Raw genomic sequence first — 27,391 nt, forward strand, 5'->3', positions numbered from 1 at the left:
ATGAGGAAATCTTCACTGAGAACCAAATACGTATTCTAGAATAGTGAATTGAACAGGTAATAACAATATGTTTTGTTTAGAAAAGTATCTCATGAGGTTATAGTATTAGAAATGTTTTACTCATAAAGAAGTATTTGACGAGAAAGGAAAAGAGACATGATGTTTAAAAAAATTATATGGATCTTTTTTCTTGAAGTACACCTGTGTAATCACTGCTTCTTAAAAATAAGCTTATTTATATGTTACTATTTGTTACAAAGAATAGATTAACCAATAGTTATCAACCTGCAATTCATCTGTGTTAGGTCCAATTATCTTTTTTCCTTCCAAGAAGGAAAGCTTTTCTGCTCTAAAAGGTCATCATTATCAGCCAGAGAAGAAATACAAAGAAACTGCATCATTTCTTGATGTTTCAATAAAAATATACTTAAAAATGGTGGTAATTAACAGTGGAGTGAAGTATTTTGGTGGAAATAAGTTTTATTGATTTGTTTTTAAATAAATGTATATTCTTGAAGGTCAGTTTCTTTTCAGGTAGCTTTTTATATGTGGTCTTTGACTTGAAGCTTCCACATCAAATAGTACATAAATAGAACTAATTTTTACTCCTCTGCTGTAAAGTTTATGTTCAGGTATTGATTGCTTGAAGTGAACATTACTTAGCTAATTTGCAGAATTAAAAAAAAAAAATTGATGCATTTGCTGAAATTTTGATGACATTTTAGTGGTACTAATATTAAAAATACAAACATAACTTTTTTTTATTTAGGTTTGATCAGTCTGTATGGGTTAGAATTTTGCATCTGCTATTCAGATCGATAAGGCACCATCATAACTGTGTATTATTTTAATAAATATTTTCCTTGCTGTAAGATCACTTAATACTCGTAAAGATTTTGCTGAATTCTCCTAAATGACTAGGCTACAAAAAATCTTGAAGTTTTAACTGATGTGAATTTTACTAGATTTAGTTTCACTAAATTTAATACTTTTTTTTGGCTTTAGCAAGTTCAAAAATAGAGAATTGATCATACAATTGTATTTGATATTCATAATTGTTTGAATATAATTAATTAACGTTTAATGTTATAAATTTTAGGTGGGGTTATAATAAATTGGATAATGTGAAAGAAATTCTTGAAAAAAATCAAGCGGCTGGAATTCCTGTGGTCAGTTATTTATTGTTTAAAGCGTTAAAAGATTTTTTTTTATTATCGCATAAGCTTTTTTGTTAATTGTATTTTGAGCATGTATGAGTTAAAAAGAAATAATTTTGAAATTTTGAAATAAAGGGTATTCCTTTTCAGCCAAAAAAAGAAACAGCTTATTAAAAGCTATTTTACAAATTGCAATTTACAAGCAGTTTATTACAAGCTGTTTTACAAGAGCTACAATTACAGTTTCTTTTTACTTTTAATATTTTGAATTTTATTGTGATTTGCTTCATATGAGTGGTTATTTGATTAGAATCTTACCTGTTTATTTTAAAATCATTTTGGTTCTAAATTTAATTATAATCCTATGCAAATAAATAGAAATTATTTTAGAAAAAGATATTATTGCTGTAGAAATCATATTCATTATATTAATCACTGCCCGTGATTAAGTAAGTGTACATTTTCTATTTTATAAACTACTTGTAACTCTGCTGTTAAAACTTGTATAAATTAAATAATATAGAAGATTAGTGTCTTAGCACTTTATAAAAGAATTATTTATGTAAATCATGGACATAGTACTAAGTGTTAATGTCAGTTAAGCTATAATTGTGTTTAGAATATTGAAAACAGAATAACTCCAATAGGAACTTTGTTTTAAAATAGTTAAATTATTAAAAATTTGGTAGTTTCATAATATAATTATTATTTTATTGTTTATTGTGTTTTGTTCGTTTTAAATTGTAATAACGTGAATTATGATGATAGCTTTTTGTGGAATTATGAGAATGCTATGAAAAGAGTAAAAATTTAGTTAAAACATTATAAATTTGCATCTAAGAGGCATTGATTTTTTGTTGATAACTATTCAGATTTACTACAATTTATTTGTTAAAAGTAAATCAAGGAATGTTAATCAATTAAGTAATATTTATAGTTATGATTCTATTCTAGAAGATGAAGATGTTATTTCTTTATCAGTAGCAAAATTTATTAGAATATTAGTAATATCGTAAATAATTATTGAAAAAATTGTTAATTATGATGTCAGTTAAGTTTGGTGAATTATCAATCATTGTTCGTGCAAAATGTTATTTGTGTAGTTGAATAGAGTTACGCCTTTTTTTTACTCATTTTTAAATAAATAATATTTTAGAATTATTATGATATGCACTTTGATATTAAACTGAATTTTATGAATATTATGGTAGTAAAATTGTGATTAGTACAGCTTATAATGACAAATTATTAACAACAGTAGGTTTTCATACTCTTAGTATTTATCTAATTTTTGTGATATTATCTTCTTTTATCATAAGAGAGAGACTAGGTATTTTGTATAGTGACATGATTGGCATGCACCCAAGTGCCCCTGTGATCCGAGAAGTGGGAGTGTTTTATTTAGCTCATGAATGACTGGTACAGTGACCAGATGGATTTTGGTCTGTTTGCTAGCTTCTAGGTTGGAGTGTAAAGTCAGGTAATTTCATTTTTAGTTTCATTCTTACTACTAACATGGCGTGTTTCTTATGTGACACAAGTGTTGTTGAGAATATTACATGACTGATAGAATCTTATTCTCTTAAAAAAAAAGCAGTAAGTTATTTACTATAAATACTTATAATATCAAAGAAGATACAAGGGTGAATCAAATTTAAATGACAATTTTGCTATTCTATGCAGCAAGCACTTCTGAGCTGGATGACAGAGTGGTAGATTAATGTTCAGTGTGTTAGAGAGCCTCCTCTATGAATCATGAGACCTTGCCGTTGGTGAGGGGGCTTGAGTGCTCAGGGATACAGAGTAGCTGGACCGAAGGTGCAACCATATCGGAGAGGTATCTGTTTGAGAGCCAGACTAAGGAATGATTCCTGAAAGAGGGCAGCAGCTCTTTCAGTAGTTGTTAGGGGCGTGAGTCACAATGACTTAAACGGCCGTATCAACATCACTCAGTCCTCTGAGTACTGCGCAGCTGAAAGCAATGGAAAACTACAGCTGCTTTTTTTCCAAGAAAATGTGGCTCTCTGCATTTTCACATAGCAACAATGGAGGCGCCTTCCTTGGTAAAATATTCCGGAGGTAAAATAGTCCCCCGTTCGGATCTCCGGGTGGGGACTACTAAGGAAGGGGTCACCAGAAAATTAAAAAATAACATTCTACGAGTCGGAGCGTGGAATGTTAGAAGCTTAAAAAAGGTTGGTAGGCTAGAAAATTTAAAAAGGGAAATGGATAGGGTGAATGTGGATATAGTAGGAATTAGTGAGGTTCGGTGGGAAGAGGAAGGCGACTTTTGGTCAGGTGATTTTAGAGTAATTAACTCAGCGTCAAATAATGGGCAGGCAGGAGTAGGTTTCGTGATGAACAAGAAGATAGGGAGGAGAGTGGAGTATTTCAAAACGCATAGCGATAGAATCATTGTAATAAGGATAAAATCAAAACCTAAACCGACAACGATTGTTAACGTTTATATGCCTACAAGCGCCCATGATGATGATGAGGTAGAGTGTGTATACGAAGAGATTGATGAAGCAATTAAACACGTAAAGGGAGATGAAAATTTAATAATAGTTGGAGATTGGAATGCAAGCATTGGAAAAGGCAAGGAAGGAAATATAGTGGGTGAATATGGGCTGGGCAAAAGGAATGAAAGAGGGGACCGACTTATAGAATTTTGCACGAAGTATAATTTAGTAATTGCCAACACCCAATTTAAAAATCATAATAGAAGAATATACACTTGGAAAAAGCCAGGCGATACTGGAAGGTATCAGATAGATTATATCATGGTTAAGCAAAGATTTAGAAATCAACTCGTTGACTGCAAAACTTACCCTGGAGCAGACATTGATAGCGACCATAATTTGGTGATAATGAAATGTAGATTGGGGTTTAAAAACCTGAAGAAAAGTTGTCAGATGAATCGGTGGAATTTAGAGAAGCTTGAGGAAGAGGAGGTAAAGAAGATTTTTGAGGAGGACATCGCAAGAGGTCTGAGTAAAAAAGATATGGTAGAAAATGTAGAAGAAGAATGGGAGAATGTTAAAAAGGAAATTCTTAAATCAGCTGAAGCAAACTTAGGCGGAATAAAGAGAACTGGTAGAAAACCTTGGGTTTCAGACGATATATTGCAGCTGATGGATGAACGTAGAAAATATAAGAATGCTAATGATGAAGAAAGTAAAAGGAACTATCGGCAATTAAGAAATGCTATAAATAGGAAATGCAAACTGGCGAAAGAAGAGTGGATTAAAGAAAAGTGTTCAGAAGTGGAAAGAGAAATGAACATTGGTAAAATTGACGGAGCATACAGGAAAGTTAAGGAAAATTTTGGGGTACATAAATTAAAATCTAATAATGTGTTAAACAAAGATGGTACACCAATATATAATACGAAAGGTAAAGTCGATAGATGGGTGGAATATATTGAAGAGTTATACGGAGGAAATGAATTAGAAAATGGTGTTATAGAGGAAGAAGAGGAAGTTGAGGAGGATGAAATGGGAGAAACAATACTGAGATCTGAATTTAAGAGAGCATTAAAAGATTTAAATGGCAGAAAGGCTCCTGGAATAGACGGAATACCTGTAGAATTACTGCGCAGTGCAGGTGAGGAAGCGATTGATAGATTATACAAACTGGTGTGTAATATTTATGAAAAAGGGGAATTTCCGTCAGACTTCAAAAAAAGTGTTATAGTTATGATACCAAAGAAAGCAGGGGCAGATAAATGTGAAGAATACAGAACAATTAGTTTAACTAGTCATGCATCAAAAATCTTAACTAGAATTTTATACAGAAGAATTGAGAGGAGAGTGGAAGAAGTGTTAGGAGAAGACCAATTTGGTTTCAGGAAAAGTATAGGGACAAGGGAAGCAATTTTAGGCCTCAGATTAATAGTAGAAGGAAGATTAAAGAAGAAAAACAAACCAACATACTTGGCGTTTATAGACCTAGAAAAGGCTTTCGATAACGTAGATTGGAATAAAATGTTCAGCATTTTAAAAAAATTAGGGTTCAAATACAGAGATAGAAGAACAATTGCTAACATGTACAGGAACCAAACAGCAACAATAACAATTGAAGAACATAAGAAAGAAGCCCTAATAAGAAAGGGAGTCCGACAAGGATGTTCCCTATCTCCGTTACTTTTTAATCTTTACATGGAACTAGCAGTTAATGATATTAAAGAACAATTTAGATTCGGAGTAACAGTACAAGGTGAAAAGATAAAGATGCTACGATTTGCTGATGATATAGTAATTCTAGCCGAGAGTAAAAAGGATTTAGAAGAAACAATGAATGGCATAGATGAAGTCCTACGCAAGAACTATCGCATGAAAATAAACAAGAACAAAACAAAAGTAATGAAATGTAGTAGAAATAACAAAGATGGACCACTGAATGTGAAAATAGGAGGAGAAAAGATTATGGAGGTAGAAGAATTTTGTTATTTGGGAAGTAAAATTACTAAAGATGGACGAAGCAGGAGCGATATAAAATGCCGAATAGCACAAGCTAAACGAGCCTTCAGTAAGAAATATAATTTGTTTACATCAAAAATGAATTTAAATGTCAGGAAAAGATTTTTGAAAGTGTATGTTTGGAGTGTCGCTTTATATGGAAGTGAAACTTGGACAATCGGAGTATCTGAGAAGAAAAGATTAGAAGCTTTTGAAATGTGGTGCTATAGGAGAATGTTAAAAATCAGATGGGTGGATAAAGTGACAAATGAAGAGGTATTGCGGCAAATAGATGAAGAAAGAAGCATTTGGAAGAATATAGTTAAAAGAAGAGACAGACTTATAGGCCACATACTAAGGCATCCTGGAATAGTCGCTTTAATATTGGAAGGACAGGTAGAAGGGAAAAATTGTGTAGGCAGGCCACGTTTGGAGTATGTAAAACAAATTGTTGGGGATGTAGGATGTAGAGGGTATACTGAAATGAAACGACTAGCACTAGATAGGGAATCTTGGAGAGCTGCATCAAACCAGTCAAATGACTGAAGACAAAAAAAAAAGTGTTAGAGAGGGAGAACCAGCTTCGTTAGCTTCGATTACACACTCAAACATATCATCCACATCCATCCTCTGAAGTAATACCTTCTGGAGGCTAACAGAAAAAAAGAGAATGTATACATGGGCCAGACAATTTAAGAGCAGATGAGAAAATATAGAAAACAAAAGTCATGATCAACGCCCTAGGTCAAGTCTCACAGCTGACAAGATCCATGCTGTTCGAGAGCTTGTTGAAGGTGATCGCTGGTTCACCGTTGAAGTAATCATATCAGAAGTGGGTATCAGCTATGGGAGTGCTGAATCCGTTGTCGCTGATCATCTTGGTTTTAGCAAAATTAGTGCTCAATGGGTTCTGAACTGTTAACCAAAAATCAAAAACAGGTCAGGTTGGTGATCTGTGAGAGACTTGTGAGTAGATTTCAGCAAAAAGAGGATGATTTTTTAAGGTGCATTGTCACATGTGATGAGACATCATGGGTCCATCATTACACTCTAGCGTCAAATTGGTGAGTAAGATGTGGTGAAGGAAGGATGAGGACTGCCCAGTGAAGGCCAAAATCCTTTCTGTCAGCCGGAAAGGTTCTTGCAACAATTTTTTTTGACTCAAGAGGAGTTTTACTCATTGATTTTCTCCATAGTCGACAAACAGTAAATGCAGCTTACTATTGCCAGCTGTTAAAGTCAACAAAAACTGCCTACCGAAACAAAAGACAGCATATGCCCAACAGTGATGTCATCCTTTTCCATGACAATGCCAGGGTACACACCGTGATTTTGACAAGGGATAAATTGGAAAACCTGCACTGGGACACCCTCAACTACACTCCCTACAGTCCAGATTTGTTCCCCTGTGACTATCTTTTGTTTGCACCCGTGAAAGAATCGCTTGAAGGTGAATCGATTAAAAAGCAATGAAGATGTCAAGGAGCATCTGCGCAATTGGTTGACGACTCCTCCTCAAACTTTTTATGAACAAGGAATATTCAAGCTTCAAAATTGCTTGCAAAAGTGTCTGGATTGTGCGGAAACTATGTAGAGAAATAATGAAGGTATTAATTGTGTCTATATTAATCAATGTCTATAAAAAAAATTATCGTTTATATTTGATTCACCCTGATACCACAATTGTTAAGTATAATAGCCATTGTTTAATATGATTCACTTTTCTTTCCTGTCCTTGATGTAATATTTATTGGTCTCTATTGTAGTTTCTGAACAGAGACTTTTAAAATGAAATATATCTATTTGCTTCTATTTGATTTTTTCTAGTTTTTGATTATTTTATTAGTTATACTGAAGGATTTTTTAAGATCTTGATGATACTTATAGAAAATAAAAGAAGAATTATTGATTATATTATGTATCTAATTTCTTTCTATTCATTAAGAAATTTGCAAATTTTAATTGGCCAAGTTTTGCATCTCATCCGTTACAAAACCAGTTTAAATAAAAAACATAAATCATTTTAATTCCCATTGCTAAATTTTTTGTATTTAGTTATGAAAAAAATATACACAAGATTTGTTCAACATATTTTCAACTTCATTTTTTCTTGGGAAGTAGGTGTCAACAGATGGAGAGCTTAACTCACTACTGTAGTTAATTACATATGCATATGGCCTGTTTGGTAAAGTCTTGCAACTGCCATGCCTTGCCTTTGTGTATAATTATATTAAATGCTTTCATTGAATTATTTCTTGTGTTTAATGAATACAAGATTCAGCAAATATTTAGCTGTAATGCTGTAGGGATTACACAAATGAAAGAATAGTATTACTATTTAAAAAATTGCTGAATTTCAGTAGTAGATTATTACAAGCCAAAATGTAGGTTTTATGTTACTTTTAGTATTTAAGAGCTAGGACATTGTGAAAAACATAACACAGTTTAATATCATTCTGAAAAATAAGACTTCTAGAAAGAAATGTTGTGTGTCTTGGGATAAGCACTGAATTTTTTTTTTGTTCTCAGTCACTTGACTGGTTTGATGCAGCTCTCCAAGATACCCTATCTAGTGCCAGTCATTTCATTTTGGTATACCCCCTACATTCCTCACAGTTTGTTTTACATATTCCAAATGTTGCCTACCTGCACAATTTTTTCCAATTACGTGTCTGATACCTTGCACTATCACCTGGCTTTTTCCATGTGTTTATTCTTCTATTATGATTTTTAAACTGGGTGTTGACAATTACTAAATTATACTTCGTGCAAAACTCAATGAGTCCTGACCCCTCTTTCACTCCTTTTTCCCAGCCTGTATTCACCCACGATAATTCCTTCTTTGCCTTTTCCAATGCTTGCGTTCTAATCTCCAAGTGTTATTAAATTTTCATCTCCTTTTTATGCGTTTAATTGCTTTGTCAATTTCTTCATATACACACTCTACCTCATCATGCGCTGAACTAAGTTTTTAAGTCGCAATGTTGAACTTCAAAGAACCAATTATCTAAAATATAAGTGTTGTAATGACTTGTTCTGAACAGATTGTAATGAACAAAAAATGCATATAAAATTTGGTTTAATTATCTAGATTTTTTTCAGGATACTTATGTTTATAGTATTACATCTTATAATGTATATCTAGAATATTTACAGTCTGCGGCTTGAATACAACTTACAGAAGTTGTCTTCAGACACTTGTTTGTGGGAATTTAAATTTTTTCCTTTCATTTTTAAAGCACAATTTTTGAAGCATTGTTGAAGTTTTTGAAAATACAGGGTGATTCAAAGAAACGGGAAATTTAAAAAATTAAATTACGTTAATGAAAATTTTTTTTAGAAAATGAATTTTATTTCATGTACAAATGTTGGCATTTTAGGATACATACATTTTAGTTTATTTTTTAAAGATGACATCTTGCAGGTAAACTCCTCTTTTACGTAAACACTCACGAAGTCTCTTCGTTAAATTGTTCATAGTTTGACGTAACATCTCAACTGGAATTTCCGGAATTGCTTCTCGGATCTTTGCCTTCGGTTCTTCTGTTGTAGCAGGTCTACTGTGGAACACTTTGCTTTTAAGGTGACCCCCACAAAAAGTAATCGCAAGCTGAGAGATCAGGTGATCTGGGAGGCCATCTAATGTCACCATTTCATGAAATGACACGTTGTCCAAACAATCGGTGACCAGCTGCCATCGATATTCGTGCAGTATGTGACGTTGCTCCGTCTTGTTGAAACCAGGCTGTGTTAAGAATCGGTGGAAATCTCTTTTGTTGTTCCACAACAAAGGTTTCAAGCACGGCTACGTAACGAGCCAACGTCACTGTAATCGCAAGACCGTTGTCATCCTCAAATAAATAAGGGCCTATAACACCGTAAGATGACATAGCACACCACACGGTCACTTTCTGGCTGTGCAACGGACGCTGGTGTAGCTGCATAGGATTTTCTTGTACCCAGTATCTGAAATTTTGCTTGTTAACAAATCCACTGAGGTGAAAATGCACTTCTGACATCTGACATCCACAGTTCGTGAACAAACTCTTTGTTATCATATATCTTCTGAAGCATTACATTACAGAATTGTGCTTGCACAACTGCGTCGTTCGGTTTCAGTTCCTGCAACTTTGTATGCAACTTGTATGGATGGTATTGCAAGTCCTTCACTAACATTCTTCAAACACTTAAACTATGCAATTGTAAAGATGCTTAGAGACGATGGATTAATCGATGTGGACTTCGTGTGACAGCATCTTGTAAAGCTTGAACATTCTGTGGTGTACGGACAGTTTGCTCACGGCCTGGAGGTTTCTTTTCATTGCCGAACCAGTTTCCTCAAAATTAGATATCCATGTTTTAATTGCATGTGCTGATGGAACATGGTCGTGCCATCCCAGATTAAAATGACGGCAAAATTCTCTACGCGCTCCCTCCACACTGTCATTGTTTTTGTAAAACGCTTTGATAGCAAATGCACGTTGCGCACCACTCCAAGGATCCATGACAACTAAATGGCACGTTAGGTTAGAGAGGCTGGTGCAACTTATCAAGTGGTACCAATCGCCCACGGTTACCATCACAACTTTCAAAATTTCCCATTTCTTTGAATCACCTGTATATTGATAAGTTTATAAATTACCTTTAGTCAGGTTGTTTAAATTAATGATGATAGTTTTTTTAAGAAAAACTTTTTGATCTTTATCAACTTTTTTTAAAAACAGACTTAACATTTATTACATGATGTGTGGATTATTGTTAAATTATCAATTTGTACCCAATTATATATGTGTATATACTAGGTGATCATGAAGAATCCAGTTTCTTCATAAACTACAGATTTATTCTCTTTGGCTAAATATATTCTCCCTTGTATGCTAACAATGTCAGCAGTGTCGATGATTATCCTCCAATAAGCCTCATGCACAAGTTGCTGAATTTTTTTCACATTTTTGGGGATTATGCTAGTGGAAGGTCTTCTGGATTACTTGTTGTCTTCCAGGGACTTCCAGTTTTGATCATGCATGTTAATCAAAATATTGTGTTGATCCACTTATCTCATTGCCATAAGCTTGCAGAAGCAAGTTAAATGTTTCTGAAGCCAACTTTTTTAGCTTAACGCAAAATTTCATGTTGACTCTTTGTTCTAAAATCTTATCTATGGTGTAATCACATAATATCAATATACACATTCACATAATCATAAAAACACCAATTTAACAACTTCCAATGAAAACACAATATCACTTTGAGGACTGCATTTGCGAGCTTACTTCCAAATTAAAAAAAAAAAAAAAAATTAATTTGAATAGCTCAAGTGAATCAGTATAAAATAAAAGCTCAATCACAAAACAATTCAAATTAAGGGGGGAACAACGAAAAAATGTACTAGGGCTATGTAGTCTGATTACATGTATATTATTAAAAATACAAAAATAATTAACATTTACAATACAAAAAATATTTTTTTTTTAACATTAATTGAACATATTAAGCATATCAAAATTATATGGAATCATATATTTTGAATCATATATATGGAGTCATAGAAAACACATTTCCATACTATTCGTCTGTCATATTTAAAAAATAAAATAAAATAATTAACATTAACAATACAAGAAAATAATTTTTTTTAACATTAGTTAAACATATTATTTATATCAGAATTATATGGAATCATAGAAAACACATTTCCACACTACTCGTCTGTCATATTTAAAAAAAAAAAAATATCTTATCATTAATTTTTCTCTTCATATACATAAGGATACTTTCCTGCACATATAAAAATAATGATGACCTCGCATCGAATACTCCTATTTATCTAGTCTCACTGTCCTGTCATATTGAACAAAGAACACCACCATCACTTCCGTGCGATCTAACTTAAAACACGTCTTTTCTCCATGACTGCTAAATTCACACTAGCCCCGAATCAAAGAATGTCAGTCTGGCTTCCCCCACCAGATGCCCGTTCGTATTTATGCACATAAACACTTTTTTCTGAGAATGTATATGCTCTCACCAGCCCACGATGACATCACCATCTGGCTATCCAGATCATGTCATACATCAAAAAACAAAGTTATGTAATACAATTTTTTATCAAACTAATTACGTTTATTTAACTATTAAAATAATATAATACTATCTTGCCTATTTTCTGTTTTTAATATCAACTAAGCCATAAAATATTGAAACTTTTTTCTTTATGACATAATATTATATATTGTTCGTAACCAACAAAATTTAGAATGGTTACACATTATAAGTTTAGAGGTTAGGCTTGCTGCAAACATATCTTGTGCTTGTGTTGTCACATTTTGGTGCCCTACAGAACTAGTTCGGGGAAGTTTTCTGTTACCTTCTCATAGATACAAATTGATTCCAAATTCCATGGCAGTCTCTTGGGAAATGTTTTTGTAGCCAAAAATAAGAAAAAAGTATAAACATAGGTCAGTATATACATAGGTCATATAAACATAGGTCAGAAAACAGTTTGTGAGTTTCAGTTTGTGAATCATTTAGCCCTGCTTTCTGCTCTCTCTGTGAAATTAAACCATACTAAAATTCTTTTGGTTCAAATGGAGGGGTAAATTTGCTGCTTCCTTATGGATTTTGATCGAAGAAATTGAATAAAAGTGATCCTAGACTTCTATCTCTTTTAGGTTTTAGGAAAAACAAGTAAAACATGAAAACATTATGTAGGAAAATACACTTTTTTAGATTTTGAATAAAATAACTTTGTTAATTTACCAATAAAGGAATAAATTTCTAGTTAACTCTGTAGAGAATTAATTCTGAGAAAATAGATATAAATAACATCTATTAAAATTAAACACAAATTTGAGAAGTTCAACTTCAATTAGAAACAAAACACACAAACTGTATCAGAATAGTGATATGATTTTAAACAGACCAATTTTCATCAGTGTTTGAACAGCATTATGAAAATGAAAACAAGTAGAAAACTATCAATAAAGAGAAAAAAAATGAATAAAAGATAGATTTAAAAGAATAAAAATCACATACTTTTTTTTAATTAATAAATTTCAAAATGGTTACGTGATAAAGTTGCAAACATTTCTTCAAAACAGTTGCTCAAAGTAGTCACCATTCTGTTCAATGCATAGTTCAGCCCAGTGAATCCATGCTAGCCAGACACATCAAAGCATCATTATTGTTCTTAACAATAGCTCCAGCTTCTATTATACGATATCTCAATTCTTTTTTTTGTGCCAACATGAGCGGATAGACTAACAACTTCAACCCGGAAGGAAAACATGGGCCGGCGTGAAATTGGGAGATCGAAGTGACTGACCATTTTACTGGTTCGTTTTGACCTATCCATTGTTTGCTAAATGTGTTATTTAAATGATTCTTGACATAACGACAGTAGTAAGCAGTTGCGCGCCATAATTGAAAAACCACATCTGCACTCTTTATCTGCAAGTGGAACATCTTTCCAAGAGTTCCATCAGATTTTTTTTGCAATAAATGAAAGTACTCCTCTCCATTAAGAAGCCTTGGCAGTAAGAAAAGAGACTATGATATTTTCACCAAGAAGACCACATCGCACATTAAACAAAAGAGTGCGTTGGAAATGACTTGTAGCAGTCTCATGGAGATTTTCTTCAGCCCAAGTGTGAGTATTTTGATAATTTACAGTGCCATTTCTCATAAAACAGAATTCATCAGTAATAGTATAATATTACTTAGGAAAACAGGATGATGTTTACAGTTTCTAATTAACTATTTATCAAAATCAGGTTGTAATCTTTTGTACACATGTTGTATGGAATGTGCATAAATGCTCCTGTAATGTTCGCCACACATTTGATTGCAAAACACAAAAGTGATGTGACTTCCTTCTGGTACTTGATGTGGGAGATAATTTTACCGCATTTAATATTGATTCTTCAGCATTGGCATTTCTCACAAAACATTCACAGTCAGCATCTAATGGTCGTGGTTTAAACGTAACTGTTTCTCCAAGCCCTCAAATGCTTTACAATCTGGTACTCTTCAATCTGGATAAATTTCCTGGTATTCACACACAGCAGCCAATCCATTTTTATTTACCATAAATTAACAACATGTCCATCAACTCTACAAATGAGAAATTTGTGGTATCACCTATTGTGAATGATTGATTAAAAAATAACAGCACGAACACCACTCAAATGGTAGGCAGTACAGTTAATTGTTGATTAGCTGTTAGTGCCAACCTGTGAAAAAATAAAATTGTTTAATGTTTTAGATGTCTTTCAAATTTATTTTTATAAAATTTTTAACATTTATATGTAAATTGTTCTGTTTAAAATCATCTTACTTTTCCAATCCTGTTTGTATGTTTTCTTTCTAATTTAAGTTGAACTTCTCAAATTTGTGTTTAATTTTAATAGATGTTATTTATATCAATTTTCTCAGAATTAAATTCTCTACAAAGTTAACTAGAAAATTTTATTTGTTTATTGATAAATTAATAAAGTTGTTGTATTCCAAAGCTTAAAATGTATTTTCTGACAAAACATTTGTGTTTTACTTTTTTTTTTCTTAAAACCTAAAAGAGGCAGATGTCTGGGACCACTTTTATTCAATTTCCTAGATCAAAACTATAAGGAAGCGTGAAATGTACACATCAATTTGTAGTCTAAGAGTTTTAATGCAGTGTAATTTCTCAAAGGGAGCAGAAAGCAGGGCGATTTCGCGAGCCAAAAACTTGCTAAGAAATTTTCATAACCTGTGGTTATGTGAACTTTTTTTCTTGTTTTTGGCTATAGAATCATCTCCCGAGAGATTACCATGCAATTTGGAATTACCCCCCTCTCTCTCCCTCTCGCCCCTGCCATTCCTCTCACTCGCCACCCTCTCTCTGCACGCACGTGTGTATGGGGGGGGATATATATATATTTTGTAATAAAAATCATCCATTTTTGTAGTAAAAATATAAAAATTTGGAATTGTTAATGTTTATCTGTTTTTATTTCAAAATTCATTTTGAAATTGTGATTGTATTTTATGGTTACTTAAGGTTTGCTTTTGCCTATTAAAAAATTTGGAAAAAGTTACATAATTTTTGAAAATTTGACTTATGAAAATTTCACTTTTAAATCGTAATTTTTCTGACCTCTATTGTGATATTATAATAAATTTCTCATTGTTAAATCATTTTTGTTGTTTTTTTTATTATATAGTTTTTCATCTTCTTTTTAATTCTTTCTCTTTTACAGGATGTGCAGTGGAATGATATAGACTATATGGATAGAAGGAATGATTTTACTTATGATAAAGTAAACTTTAAAGGTCTGGATAAATTTGTTGATGATTTACACAAGGTATAAATCTATTGTCTTTCATTTCATTTTCATTGTATATGTTTTTCTTTTAATTTTTATGACAGTTTTCCACATAGGGAATTCAAAAACTGTTTTAACTTCTGAAAATTGTCAGTGATTCAGATATCTTTATTTGTGAAGCAACTGTTATTGGCTTTGAAGAAATTCTGTTAAAAAAAACCTTAAAATGCACAGTACTGCTGAAATAATGTATGTATATATGTTAAGTGCCATAATCATAACATTTTAACATTTATAGGTGATTTGTTCTGAACCAGTAGCTTTTACAAATAACGTTACCATCCTTAAGAATACCATGTTACCATCCTTCAGTAGCATTCAATAAATATTGTGTTAAATATTAGTCTAGTATAAGTGTATTTTAGGGTTTCATTGTTGAAAGATATATTTATGACATTCTATGAGTGTATTATAATTCTTAGTTTAGAAAGATTGAATACTAAAAGTGGTTTAAATATAGTAGTATTATAAAAAGAATAGAAATAATTTATTGGTTAAATGAGCTTCATTAATCAATCAGTAATTGAAGTTAATAATGCTATTAAAATTCTTTTTACTTCCTTGTACAAAATATACTGTGAGTATACTATATGTGTGTGAAATATTGTGATCGCGAAAAATCTTTGTTTTCAGATTTCAATGGAAATATCTATTTTGACCATCCCTGAATCCATTTTGACTAGTTTCGTCGTGACATCTGTACATATGTATATACATATTTTGCATAACTCAAAAGACAATTAGCCGTAGAATGTTGAAATTTTGGATTTAGGATTTAGGATTGTTGGAACATCTAGTTGTGCACCTCCCTTTTTGATTGCAATCAAAATGACCAAAAATGTTCGTAACTACAGTAGTAAGCCCTTATTGAGAGCTTTTCAACAATGTATCATAAATGGTACTTATTTTCATTGTTTCCAGAGTTATTGCCAAGTAACATTTTAATTAATGAAATATTTGGATCTTACAAGGGGAAGGCACATCGGTTCAAATCAGACTTCATCTCCTTTTTTATTTTTTTAACTTTTTTAATTTATTTTTTTATTTTTATTTTTTAAATATATTGATATTGAGTAATAATATATTAATAATATATAAAATATATTGAGTAATAATTATTAACTCATGATTGTAAAACCTTTACATTAAATAATAATAAAAAAAATCTGAAGTTATTAGTGAAATAAAATTTTATGTACTTTAAAAAATGCATATGTAATTTAATAGGCATTATTACATATATCTATATGTAATAGAGTTGGTGAAACATCTGATTATTTAATATTAATTGAAAATTATAATTTAGAATTGTATTATTTTTGGATTTTCTAGTTTAATTTTATTTATCTATTCTGGAATTTCTGTTAAATTTTATTTACATTAAAGTTAACTACAGTGACTGAAAAATAAATTCTCACAAGAAAAACATATACACTGAGGCGTACATGCTTGATCTTTAATAAATTGCAAAACATTCTTATTTTTTAGCTCATTACTGCTCTGATATTGTTGGACAACATTCTCCCTAAGTCAGAGTTAACCATCAATTTGTTTTTTGTTGCCAATCATTAATAGCTCTTTGGTTTGATACAATTCTTTTGATCTTAATTTGTGTACATGTTCTCAAGTTTTTAAATGTTCTCTTTCTTTATATTCATCATCCTCTCTTAATCTTTTTATTCCTTCTTTGGTTTTAACATTTTCTTCCTCTTTATGTTTATCATCTTGTCTTAATGTTTTTATTCTTTCTTTGTTTGCAACATTTTCTTTCTGTTTTTTTTTTGCAACATTTTCTTCCTTCTTATTCTTTTTTTTTGATTTTAACATTATCTTTCTCTTTATATTTATCATCTTCTCTCAATTTTTTTTATTCTTCTCTTGTTCTCAACAATTTCTTCCTCTTCATATTCATCTTATCATTTTTTCAGATATATTTCTTCATGTTATTTTTTTTTCTGTATGATTGTTTCTTTTTCATTTTTGATTATTCACCAAATAATTTTTAAAAAATCTGAATATTTTACACCGTAAGGTCAAAATTAACATCTGTAACCAGTATACAGGAGTTCACTAAATGGAATTGTTTAATTATTACTAACTTTTATTTGTATGACACACCAGAAAAATGAAACTTTTGTTAATCAGCAGTTCATGAAGATATGAGTAATACTGATCTAGTAATACAAATAATAAAGGGGCTTTTACTCTATCCTAATATTTCATGTAAGATTGTTGAATTAATAATTGTATAAATATTTGATGTTAATAAAAACTAATATTTCAGCAATTGTATAACTGCCCTCTTTATTAAAGAATTGGAGGATCGTATCTCACTTTCAAATGAAATAAGTTTAAACGAAGTGCAGAAAAAAGTGTTTATGTAATTTAATAGGCATACAAGGAAGTTATGTGGTGTCCACATCAGTTTTTTTTACTACTCATAAAGACTATAACACATTTATCTGAATTAAATATACTCTATTATATATTTTATTGTTGATGTTATTACTTTTTATATGCTATTATTTTAGACTAGCATCTAAAATAGGTATTGTTATAACATCTACCTATTAACAATAGGTATTGTTAATAGGTAGTATTATTATGGTTATAATGCATTATGGTATTGTAGGTTATATGAAAGTTTTACTGTAGTGAAAATAAGAAAATTAGTCATAACTATCTCTACCTGCGGGGGGGGGGGGGAGACATCTGCTAAATGAGAAAGCTCCAGCAATATTAGCCATTCTTCATCTCTTTTGTTGGCAATATAAAACTTTATGTAGCTTTATTACAAGAGGTATATGCCTGTTCTCATGTATCACACTTTGTTACAAGAGGTACATATTTCTTCTCCTATAACACACCTGAAATGCATTGTTATAATACCTTATGATATGCCTTTTTTAATTTATGTTAAAAAGTTATTGATATACTTTTCAAGAGATATTGACATATTAATATATATTGAGATACTGATATACTTCAGTAGATATATACCATTCAAGAGATATTTTAGTCCATTGAATATTTTCTAAATAGAATGGGTTTATATATGCAAATTTTGATTGTCGTACATTGGTCTTGTGCTATAACTTGGCAGTTGCTGTCTACCTTGCATGGGGCAGTGTACTATCCATCCTACTAATAAATTCTTTATCTACTACCGTTGTATACCATAAAACCTACAGTTTCAGTTTCATAATGCAAAATAAAACTCCAGAACAAAAATCTATAAATTGTGTTAATAAATGATCAAATTCAATTAATGTGTTAATTATATTAATTGTTAATAACCCCAGCCTGTTACATAATGAATGTGTTAGTTAATTTAATTAATGAAAAAAATTAATTTCTTAAAAATTAACTTAATTTAAAATTAATTAAGATTTAATAATTTATTTAGTAAATATTATATTAAAATTTAAACTAATAGTAAAAATGAAAAATTTATGTTTCACCAATAATAGATGTAGTTGCAAAATTAAACAAATTTTTATGTATTCTGCCCTTTAGTCCTTTTTTTTACTGATAATGTGGATGGTACCTTATATTCAGTATTACTCGCTGTTTCACTACTTTTTGTATTCAGATGGCTAATTAATATGTCAGCTTGAATTCCATGACACATTCTTTACTCTTGAAGTCATTTTCAATTTCAGCAGCTTGCAGCATTTCAACCACGTATCAGCATCTATTGAAGCGTTGTTGTCCCCAATTTAACTAATATTTCTTCTAGCTTTTACACATTACATTTTGAATACCCAGTTTTTCTATTATTCATCAAATGAGATCAGTCAGTTTAAAGTCTGGATAATAAAAATGCAGTCAAAGAACTGCCTTATATTTATGTAAAGCATTTCTTTGAAAATGCTGCCAAGAGAATAAGTTACATCTGGATTCGTTGCTTGTGACAATTAAAGTAAAGATTTACTTTGTTTGACACAGAGTTTTAAGCAAAACATTGAATTTTCAAAGGAGGTATTTCTTAGCCACTCCATTTCTATTTTATGGTTTGCTATGGAAGGAATTTTTTCAACTTTTGATGTCGGTATGGCAAATTGTCAAGCACCAATACGCTATTTGGTTGTAAGTTTTTTATAATTTTTTATTTAATCAATTTTTTGAAGTTCTGTAGATTCATATTTTCATGATAGTTACCTTTCTTGAGGTAGTGGTCCTTGTTGATAAGGAATTGTAAACAAACCATTTTTTCACCTTTGGTAACTGGTGGATGGACTAACATGCTGCTTCTGTCTTACATTTTTTTGGTTGAATGTAAAGTTAAAGTGTAACTTTCAACCATTCAAGTATAGTTCTCTTTTCTTTTCAAAATTTCTTGATGGCTTTCAGGTAAGAGATTCTTTTCATGGCAGTATCTTTTCTCTCGCTTATTCATTTTCTATTATTTGTTGTCGTCACCCACTTAACTTCTAAATCATTTTATATAATCTTTAAACATGTTTCTCCCCTTGTCACTCTAGATCATGTTTAAACTTATTTTGTTGATACTGTTATTAAGTTGACACTGTTGTCTCGGTTAAGAAAAAATTGTGTACAATTCTGATTCTCCTAAAAGCTGATGAATTAAAATTCTCAAGCAGTGTTACAGGTTTCTTTCTCTTGTGATTTTTATATGGCATGTATAAACTTGACTGACCTTTTTCAAAAAAATATACCTTCAGCTTCCTTTTTTATGTTTGTTACCACAATGATGGATACATGATAGATTTATAGTACTAAAGCGAAACTTACTGAGAAATAATAAGGAAGTTACCATTTCATTTAATTTTTTATTGAACTCTTATTTTTTCTTCATTAAATTTTAGTATGTTTTGTATAATTTTTTTGCTTTAACCATGCAATTTTTTTTATTTTTAACTTTACTTTTAGTCACTGATTCATAGTTGAAAAAAAAGTCACCAGATTTTTCTAATGGGGTAACACAAACACTAAAACTACAGAAAAAATATTGACGATTAAATGAAGAAAAGAAAAAGGCGGCCCCTAAAGATATCACTTGGTTTAGTGCACAAATGATTTTAATAAAGTCACAATTGTTCTCAGCTGACAAAACTGTGATTCAATTGGTACATTATTTGTAATAAATTAAATTTTATATTCAGAAATTAAATTTCTGAGCGAGTATATTCATATTCATATAACTCTTATTCTAAAAAAGATTCTAAAAAAGATCTTATTCTAAAAGCATCTTTTGTACTGGACTATATAAGTGATTAACTTAAATATAATTTTAAATGAATCTGTTCGCTGATGATATCATGGTAATGGTTAGTTTATAAAAAAGTTACTGAAAATCATTTATAACAGTTGTTTTACCACTACCATAATACAGTCATTCTGTCATAGCGCCAATTTATAATGGAAATCTGTACTATTGTGTGTATTTTTATAAATTTTTATCAGTTTGTAACCTCTTGAAGGTATCATGAAGAGAATCTACTTTCGTTGTTTTGTAACTTTAGCGGTTTATTAAAATTTAGTTTTGATTGTTAAAAAATATTCTTGCTTACTTTTACTTTTTATTTATTTATTCTTTTAACTATATTTATTATAAAATTATTGTTGTGGATTTACAACGAATATTACTATTTATAATGAGTTTTTTTTATTTATTTGTTACAGAAAGGTATGCATTATGTTGTTATTATGGATCCTGGTGTGAGTGGTGGGGAACCAAATGGTACTTACCCACCATATGATGATGCCATAGCTCAAGACATTTTAGTGAAGGATTTTACTGGAAATAAACCACTTATTGGAAGGGTAAATTATATATAATTCTTAGTAGATGTTCTGTTGTAATTGTTTTTTATGTTTGCATTTATAAATGTTTATATTTTTATTTAACCTAGTTTTTTTTTAATAATTTAACACAGAAAATAATTTTCAAATTCTTTATAATAAAATAATTTAAAATAAGGATGAAATTTCCATTTAAGATATCATTATTTAATTATGTAGAAGGTTTAGGTTTTAAATCATTGATATGCTTGTTATTTTTCACATGCCCAAAATTGATCTCTCAAATTGGCTATTAGTGAGTCTTATACCTGTAGTAACTTGAAGAATAGATAATTATTTTCAAAATAAAATCTGAGTTAAATCTTGAACTGTAGTAATATATGAAATATGAAAAAATTAATTTATAAAAATTAATTTTTCCATTAATTACATTATTTATTTCATTGCGTTTAATACTTTCACATACATGCTTTATCAGCATGTGTTATGTGGAAATTAATTTTATATCTATATTTTAATTTTATATGTTTATTTGCTGCAAAAATATTGTGCACTGTTTTGAGTAAAGCCTAGTGTCAGATACTTAACAACTGTTTTTCTTATTTTTATCAAATAATGAAGACTGCATTCAGATATTCGTGTATATGTTTTATGTTATCAAGGATACCGACTTTTAAGCAAGGTGTAATTTTCAAATTCTGTTTAGTCGTTCATTAATTTAGATATATGTATGTATATCATCATTATGAAATATATCGTCATTATCATCAGCTGTTATCAGCCACCGCAAGATAAAAATCTCTTCAGCATGTTTCCAACTAATATGGTCTTCTTTGATCTTATGTTAATTTGGTCCAATGAAATTGATATCATCAATCCAATGAGCCTTTGGTCTTTTTCATGAGTGTTTAACATCTAGAGGTATCCACATTGAAGTGCTGCTTTAGTCCATCTGCCATTAGTTCTTGTTTCATGGCTTGTCTATCCCAATTTTAATTATTTAACTTTCATGATATGTGCTTTCGTATGTTCTTTGATTCATTTACAGGTCTTTGTATCCCATCTGGTTACTCCAAGCATACATCATTCCATATTTCTTTGTGCTACCCACAATTTCTTCTGAAGTGATTGAACAGTTAATGTTCAAGTTTCATTACCAAAGGACTGGAAGGATGCATTGATCGAAAACTTTCTTTTTAAGGAAAAGGGGAGTTTATTCTTGAAAATGATAAGTCTCCCAAATGCCTGCCACCCAAGCTTAACATTCAATTTTTTCATTGGCCAAGATATATGATCTATCTGTTCTAGGTCTTCTCCAAAGACAAAAATCTTTCTTTCCTCAACAGACTTGTTGAACATCAAGGCAGACTGAGAAGAGCATGACTGATATAGTGGCGCCTTGTTGTACACCTTTTTCTACATTTATTTCTACTTGTTTGTACAGATGGTAGCTCTTGCTTCTTCATATATCAATTGTAGCAATTTTATGTAGATTGTGTTTACACCAATGCCTTTTCATAGTTAATAAAAGCCATACATAGGGGCATAGTATACTGTGTATTTCTATGACTATGAACAACCTGGATGTGATCCATTGTGCTAAAACCACTTCTCAAGCCTGTCTGCTCCTTTGGTTGTGATTCATTCAGAGTTTTTAGCATTGTTTTGGCTATTATCTTGGTGAAAATCTTTTAGATAACTTGAGGAGGCTTATTGGGCGATAATTTTTCAGGTCTTCCTGAGTCCTTGTGTAAAAGAATCATTTCAGCAGTTTCAGGATCTTTTGGTTTTTGAAGCACCTTAAGAGTGCCTCAAGTGCAACCAATTTTTTCAAGTGCTGAGTGCAATGTTTTGCCACAACTTTCAGGATCTCAGCATTAATGTTATCTGTTCCTGAAGCTTTCCTGTTTTTCATTGATTTTGTATCTTATATTTCTTCTACTAAAACATGTGGTGCTTCTTCCACAGGAAACTCTTAATTTTGGCTGATTTTGGTCCTTTTATGAATTAGAATAAAATTTTTCAGTTATTTCTAATCTTTCCTAATGTGTTCTGCATAAGAAACCATCTTCTCATTTTAAGCCAAAAATTTGTTTATTCACCAGTTTACGTTTTGCTCTCTTACCTTCTTCCAGCATCTTTTGCATTATTTTCATGTTGCATTTCTTCTGTTCATTTCAACTGATTCATTTCTTCCTGGTTGCACTTCCTTACGGTCTTGGAACATATTCCAATTTATTAGTAACAAAAATTTCCAGAATTCATCGTTTTTTTCATTGGACTAATAGTTTCAATTGAGATTTTTGACGACGATGTTTGTCTGATGGTACTGTTAACTTCTCAATCAAGTATACTGTTGACAATTCCTTTATTGTGTTTTTATATGTCTATATCTTCCAAATATTGCAACAGAGAGAACTGATTCGATAGATTAAGCTCAAAACAGCTCTAATTTACTAATAGCTTTTCATTGTTTATTTTCTTTTTCTGGAGGTTTTTATCAATTTTTCATCTTCTTTTCTTAGATTTATTCCCACTTTAGCTCTGACCATTCTATAATCATTTCAACATTGATGCAGTTGAGAACAGAGTGCAATTGCATATTACTGCTTTATTGTTTGACATGATGTAATCAATTTAAAAGGTAAAATGTGACTTTTAATCTAATTTAATAGGCATCAATGTATGACCTTTTTTTTTATATCGGTTATTAAAAATATTTTTACTTTATACATATATACTATGTACATTTTATATATGTACATTTTTACTTGAAAAAAATAAATATCATTTTATCGTTGTTCATAATATATATTCATGAATTCATTTGTAATGTATTTATTTAGCTTAGTTTACACTGAAAGTCAAAAAATAAAAGGGAATCTTGATCTCCCTACCAGTCCTGCCATGTATGGCAGCAAATATTGTTCTGCTATAACTCATAACCTCTATCAGCTGTTCATTGAAAGTTTTGTTTCGTTGTTAGCTATTTGTAATTGTGTTTAAAAGTCTTTTTAAAATGAGTGCTCCTTTGTCTGATTGCACCAAGGAAGAAATGCGAGCATTGATACATTTCCTCAGTTCAGAAGGGATGAAATCAGCAGAGATTTTTATAGAATACAGCAGCAATATGGGGAGAGTTGTTTGAGTGGAGCAAGATCTATGAATGGATTACTCGCTTTAAAAGTGGTAGGATTTCTCTCTGTGATGAACAGCACATGATAGGCCTTCTACTTCAAAGACTAATGACAGTATTGAAGTGATTAAAGAAATGATTCTCGGTAATTGAAGAATTACACTTGACATTGCAAATAAGTTGAATATAAGCCATGGCTCAGTATTTTCAATCATCCACGATCCTTTAAACTTTTAAAAAGTCTGTGCACATTAATTGACCAGCATCCATAAAGAGAATCATTTGAAAATTTCTCAGATGCTTTTGAAACATTACGAAGTTGAAAGAGACTCATTTCTTAAGTGAATAATAACCATTGATGAGTCATGAGTTCATCACTTTCAACCCAAAAGTAAGCGAAAAAATTTAGTATGTAAACATTCTTCATCTCCCACAGCAAAAAAGTTCAAAACTTACATGTCTGCAGGAAAGGTGATGATGATATTCTGGATATGCAAAGTTCACTTTTGGTTTACTTCACACTTAAAGGTCAATCAGTAAACAGTGACAACTACTGTGTTTACTGAAGCAAAAAATCAAATCCATAAGACATGGTAAACTTTCTAACGGCATGATTTTGCTTCAGGATAAAGCTTGACCTTATACGGCCAAAAAACAGTGCTTTCTGTTCAAGACCACCCTCCATACAGTCCAGACCTGGCTCGAAGTGATTTTCATCTTTTTGGCCCATTACAAGAAGAGTTTCAAGGGAATCATAAGATTGAAGAGCCCATAGAAGCAGTGAAACATTTTCTGCACACCAGACCGAAAACTTTCTTCCAAGAAGGAATTTAAAAGCTTGTTAAAAGATGGCCTAATTGCATAGAAGTAGGAGAGGATATGTTGAAAAATAATGCATGTATCATTTATGTAAGTACAAATAAATATATATATATTTTTTTTCACTTTCCTTTTTGGCTTGCCCTTGTAATAATAATACTGTGTTTATTTCTAAAAAAAAATGCATTCAACCTGAAAAGACAAAAAAAAATTACATTCGATTTAAAAAAGAAAGACAACATAATACATGTATATACTCGTTACTACTAATATAACAATAAACAAAAACACTTTCTTCCAAACGTGGACATGACCATAAGGTATCTGCTCAGTTGGCAAAAAAATTAGAAATTACTAAATTATCCATTATTACTTATTATAAAATTACTTATATTTTGTATCTTTTTACATACAAAATAAAACATTCCTCCTTTTCCCCCCTCATCTTTGGCCATTTTATGCAATATTCATACAATATGCATGCAGTGGTAATAAAATGAAAAAAAAAATTATAATATTGTACAAAAATTAGTTAAAAGTTAAATTCCGTTATTAAACTTTTCCTACAGGCTAATGGCTCATTCAAATATTTCGCTAGAATTCTCCAGTCATTTCCATTTAATAGCCCAACTATTACACCTTCCTCTGTTAGAGTGCCTTTCTCTTGCCAAAATTTCTGATAAAATAGGATACTTACCTACAAAATGAACAATATTTTCCTCCTCACTGGTATTACATAATGAGCATATCCTGTCATTCAATTCCCTACTGGGATTAGAATTGAGAGGAAAGCATGCCATTTCTTGCTTTAAAAATAATATTCATAAAACGCCTAGTGTTTCTGTTGTTATGCATTCCCAGAGCATGATCCAATTGAGAGAATGGACTGTGAAATTCCACCCTATGCACTAGACACAAGGTAATACTAGATAAAGATAATGATATATTATCTTTAAAAAAAAACTTTTCCACAAACTGTTCATTGCAGAATTCACCACGGCGGTTTTGTCTTTGAAATGCTGGATCATTGGCAGCTGAGAAATAAATATCACCCCCAAATATTTATAGCTATTTACTACATCAATGGGATTGCCTCCAAATGTACATCTTGTGTAAACCCTTAGTATTCCTCCCCATCTATAAACAACAATTTTTGACTTATCTAAATTAATATTTAATTTCCACCTGCTGCAGTAATGAAATTTGTTGATCATGGTATGAAGTGTTTTCGGCTGTTATTACCTTTATACTTGATTAATTTTAAGTGTACAGAGTTATTTGTCCAACTTTAGTTATTCTGTCTATTAGGGTAAGATGCACAGAAGCAACAGGAAATTGCCTAGAGGGCTGTCAAGGCTTGGAAATGAATAGGACGCCCCTGAGTAGACAGGCAGTATACAAGATTTATAAATATGTAATTGGAATGAAGTATACGTATATATATATATATATATATATATATATATATATATATATACATATATGTATGTATGTTATAAAATAATATAATACAATAAAAATAATATAAGTTAAAAAGGTATAAAAAAAAATTAAAAAATAATCTGTGCAAAAAAAAAGAAGAAATTGTTAACTTACAATTTTTTTTTATATTGAATAGCATGCTATATTATGTTTAATTAGAATTATCAATTTTAACTATTCAATAATTTTGAATACTTTTCAAAACCAAGTTAGAGAATTCAGATAACAGAAGAATTTGAGATAGCAACTTCCTAGAACAATACTGTGACTATACTGTTCCTATAAAATCAATTAACAACTGACCTAGTTGTTAAGACTCAGGTTTCATTTGCTCCTTTTTTATTAAAAGAAGGAACTTTAAATTCTATTAAAAGGAAGTACTTTAAATTTTATTAATGGAGGACTTTTAAATTTTTAAATAAAAATTTTCACTTTTTTTCTTACGCTTATTAATTGAATGTCTAATACCCTATTTTTAGTCAGTCTAGTTTCATCCTCCAAAGAAACAACGTGTATTTATTATGAGTGTATAAATAATTAATACTATAATGTTGTATATATGAATTATAAGTTCAAAGATTATAATAAAAATAATTTATATTATAAAATAAAGATTTATTTATTTGAATGAACCAGCGAATAATAAATTATTTAGAATAATTTAAACCTAACAGGTATAGAACCAAGACGGCATGTTATTCAACACTAGTACAAACCAGATACAATGAGAATGAATTAAATGAAGTCTAATATCAGTTTATAAAATCCACAAAAATAAAAACACATAACTGAATCACCAATTTCTCAAGATTATCTTGGCACAGAAGTCATGTAAAAATTCACTAAAAAACCACAAAAAATAACTCAAAAAACTACAGAGCTAATTAAGTAATGTCCTGTTCCAAACAATGCAGCGCTGCCAACTTTATTTTAATAATAATATTATTTGGTTACTGTTTCTATTCCTATTAGTGTTATTATTATAGCTTAATAAAATTTTCATGCATGTTTGCCTAGTAATTTAATAAAATAATAAGCATTTTGCTTTTTAATAATTTGGGTCCAGGTTCTCAATGAGAATCTTTGTCTTATATAATTGCCATTGCTAATCCGCTGTAGCTGTGATTACTGTTCCTCCGATACTTTACTTTTTCCAATTACCCTCCACCCTTTATTGAATTTGACATTTTTTTAGTGAATAAGATATTT

General features: G+C 30.7%; 1 protein-coding gene across 4 annotated transcripts in view; it reads left to right on the forward strand.

The window, feature by feature from the left end:
- LOC142326235 (lysosomal alpha-glucosidase-like) overlaps nt 1–27,391 on the forward strand; it is a 91,293-nt gene that overhangs the window by 25,746 nt on the left and 38,156 nt on the right. For all 4 annotated transcript variants that reach the window (XM_075368542.1, XM_075368539.1, XM_075368540.1 and 1 more), the window contains exons 6-8: nt 1,100–1,169; nt 14,854–14,958; nt 20,626–20,766. In XM_075368542.1, the coding sequence (XP_075224657.1) occupies nt 1,100–1,169; nt 14,854–14,958; nt 20,626–20,766 (316 nt within the window). The remainder of the gene's footprint in view (nt 1–1,099; nt 1,170–14,853; nt 14,959–20,625; nt 20,767–27,391) is intronic.

This window comes from Lycorma delicatula, chromosome 6 (assembly GCF_047948215.1).
Source record: "Lycorma delicatula isolate Av1 chromosome 6, ASM4794821v1, whole genome shotgun sequence".
NCBI lineage: Eukaryota > Metazoa > Arthropoda > Insecta > Hemiptera > Fulgoridae > Lycorma > Lycorma delicatula.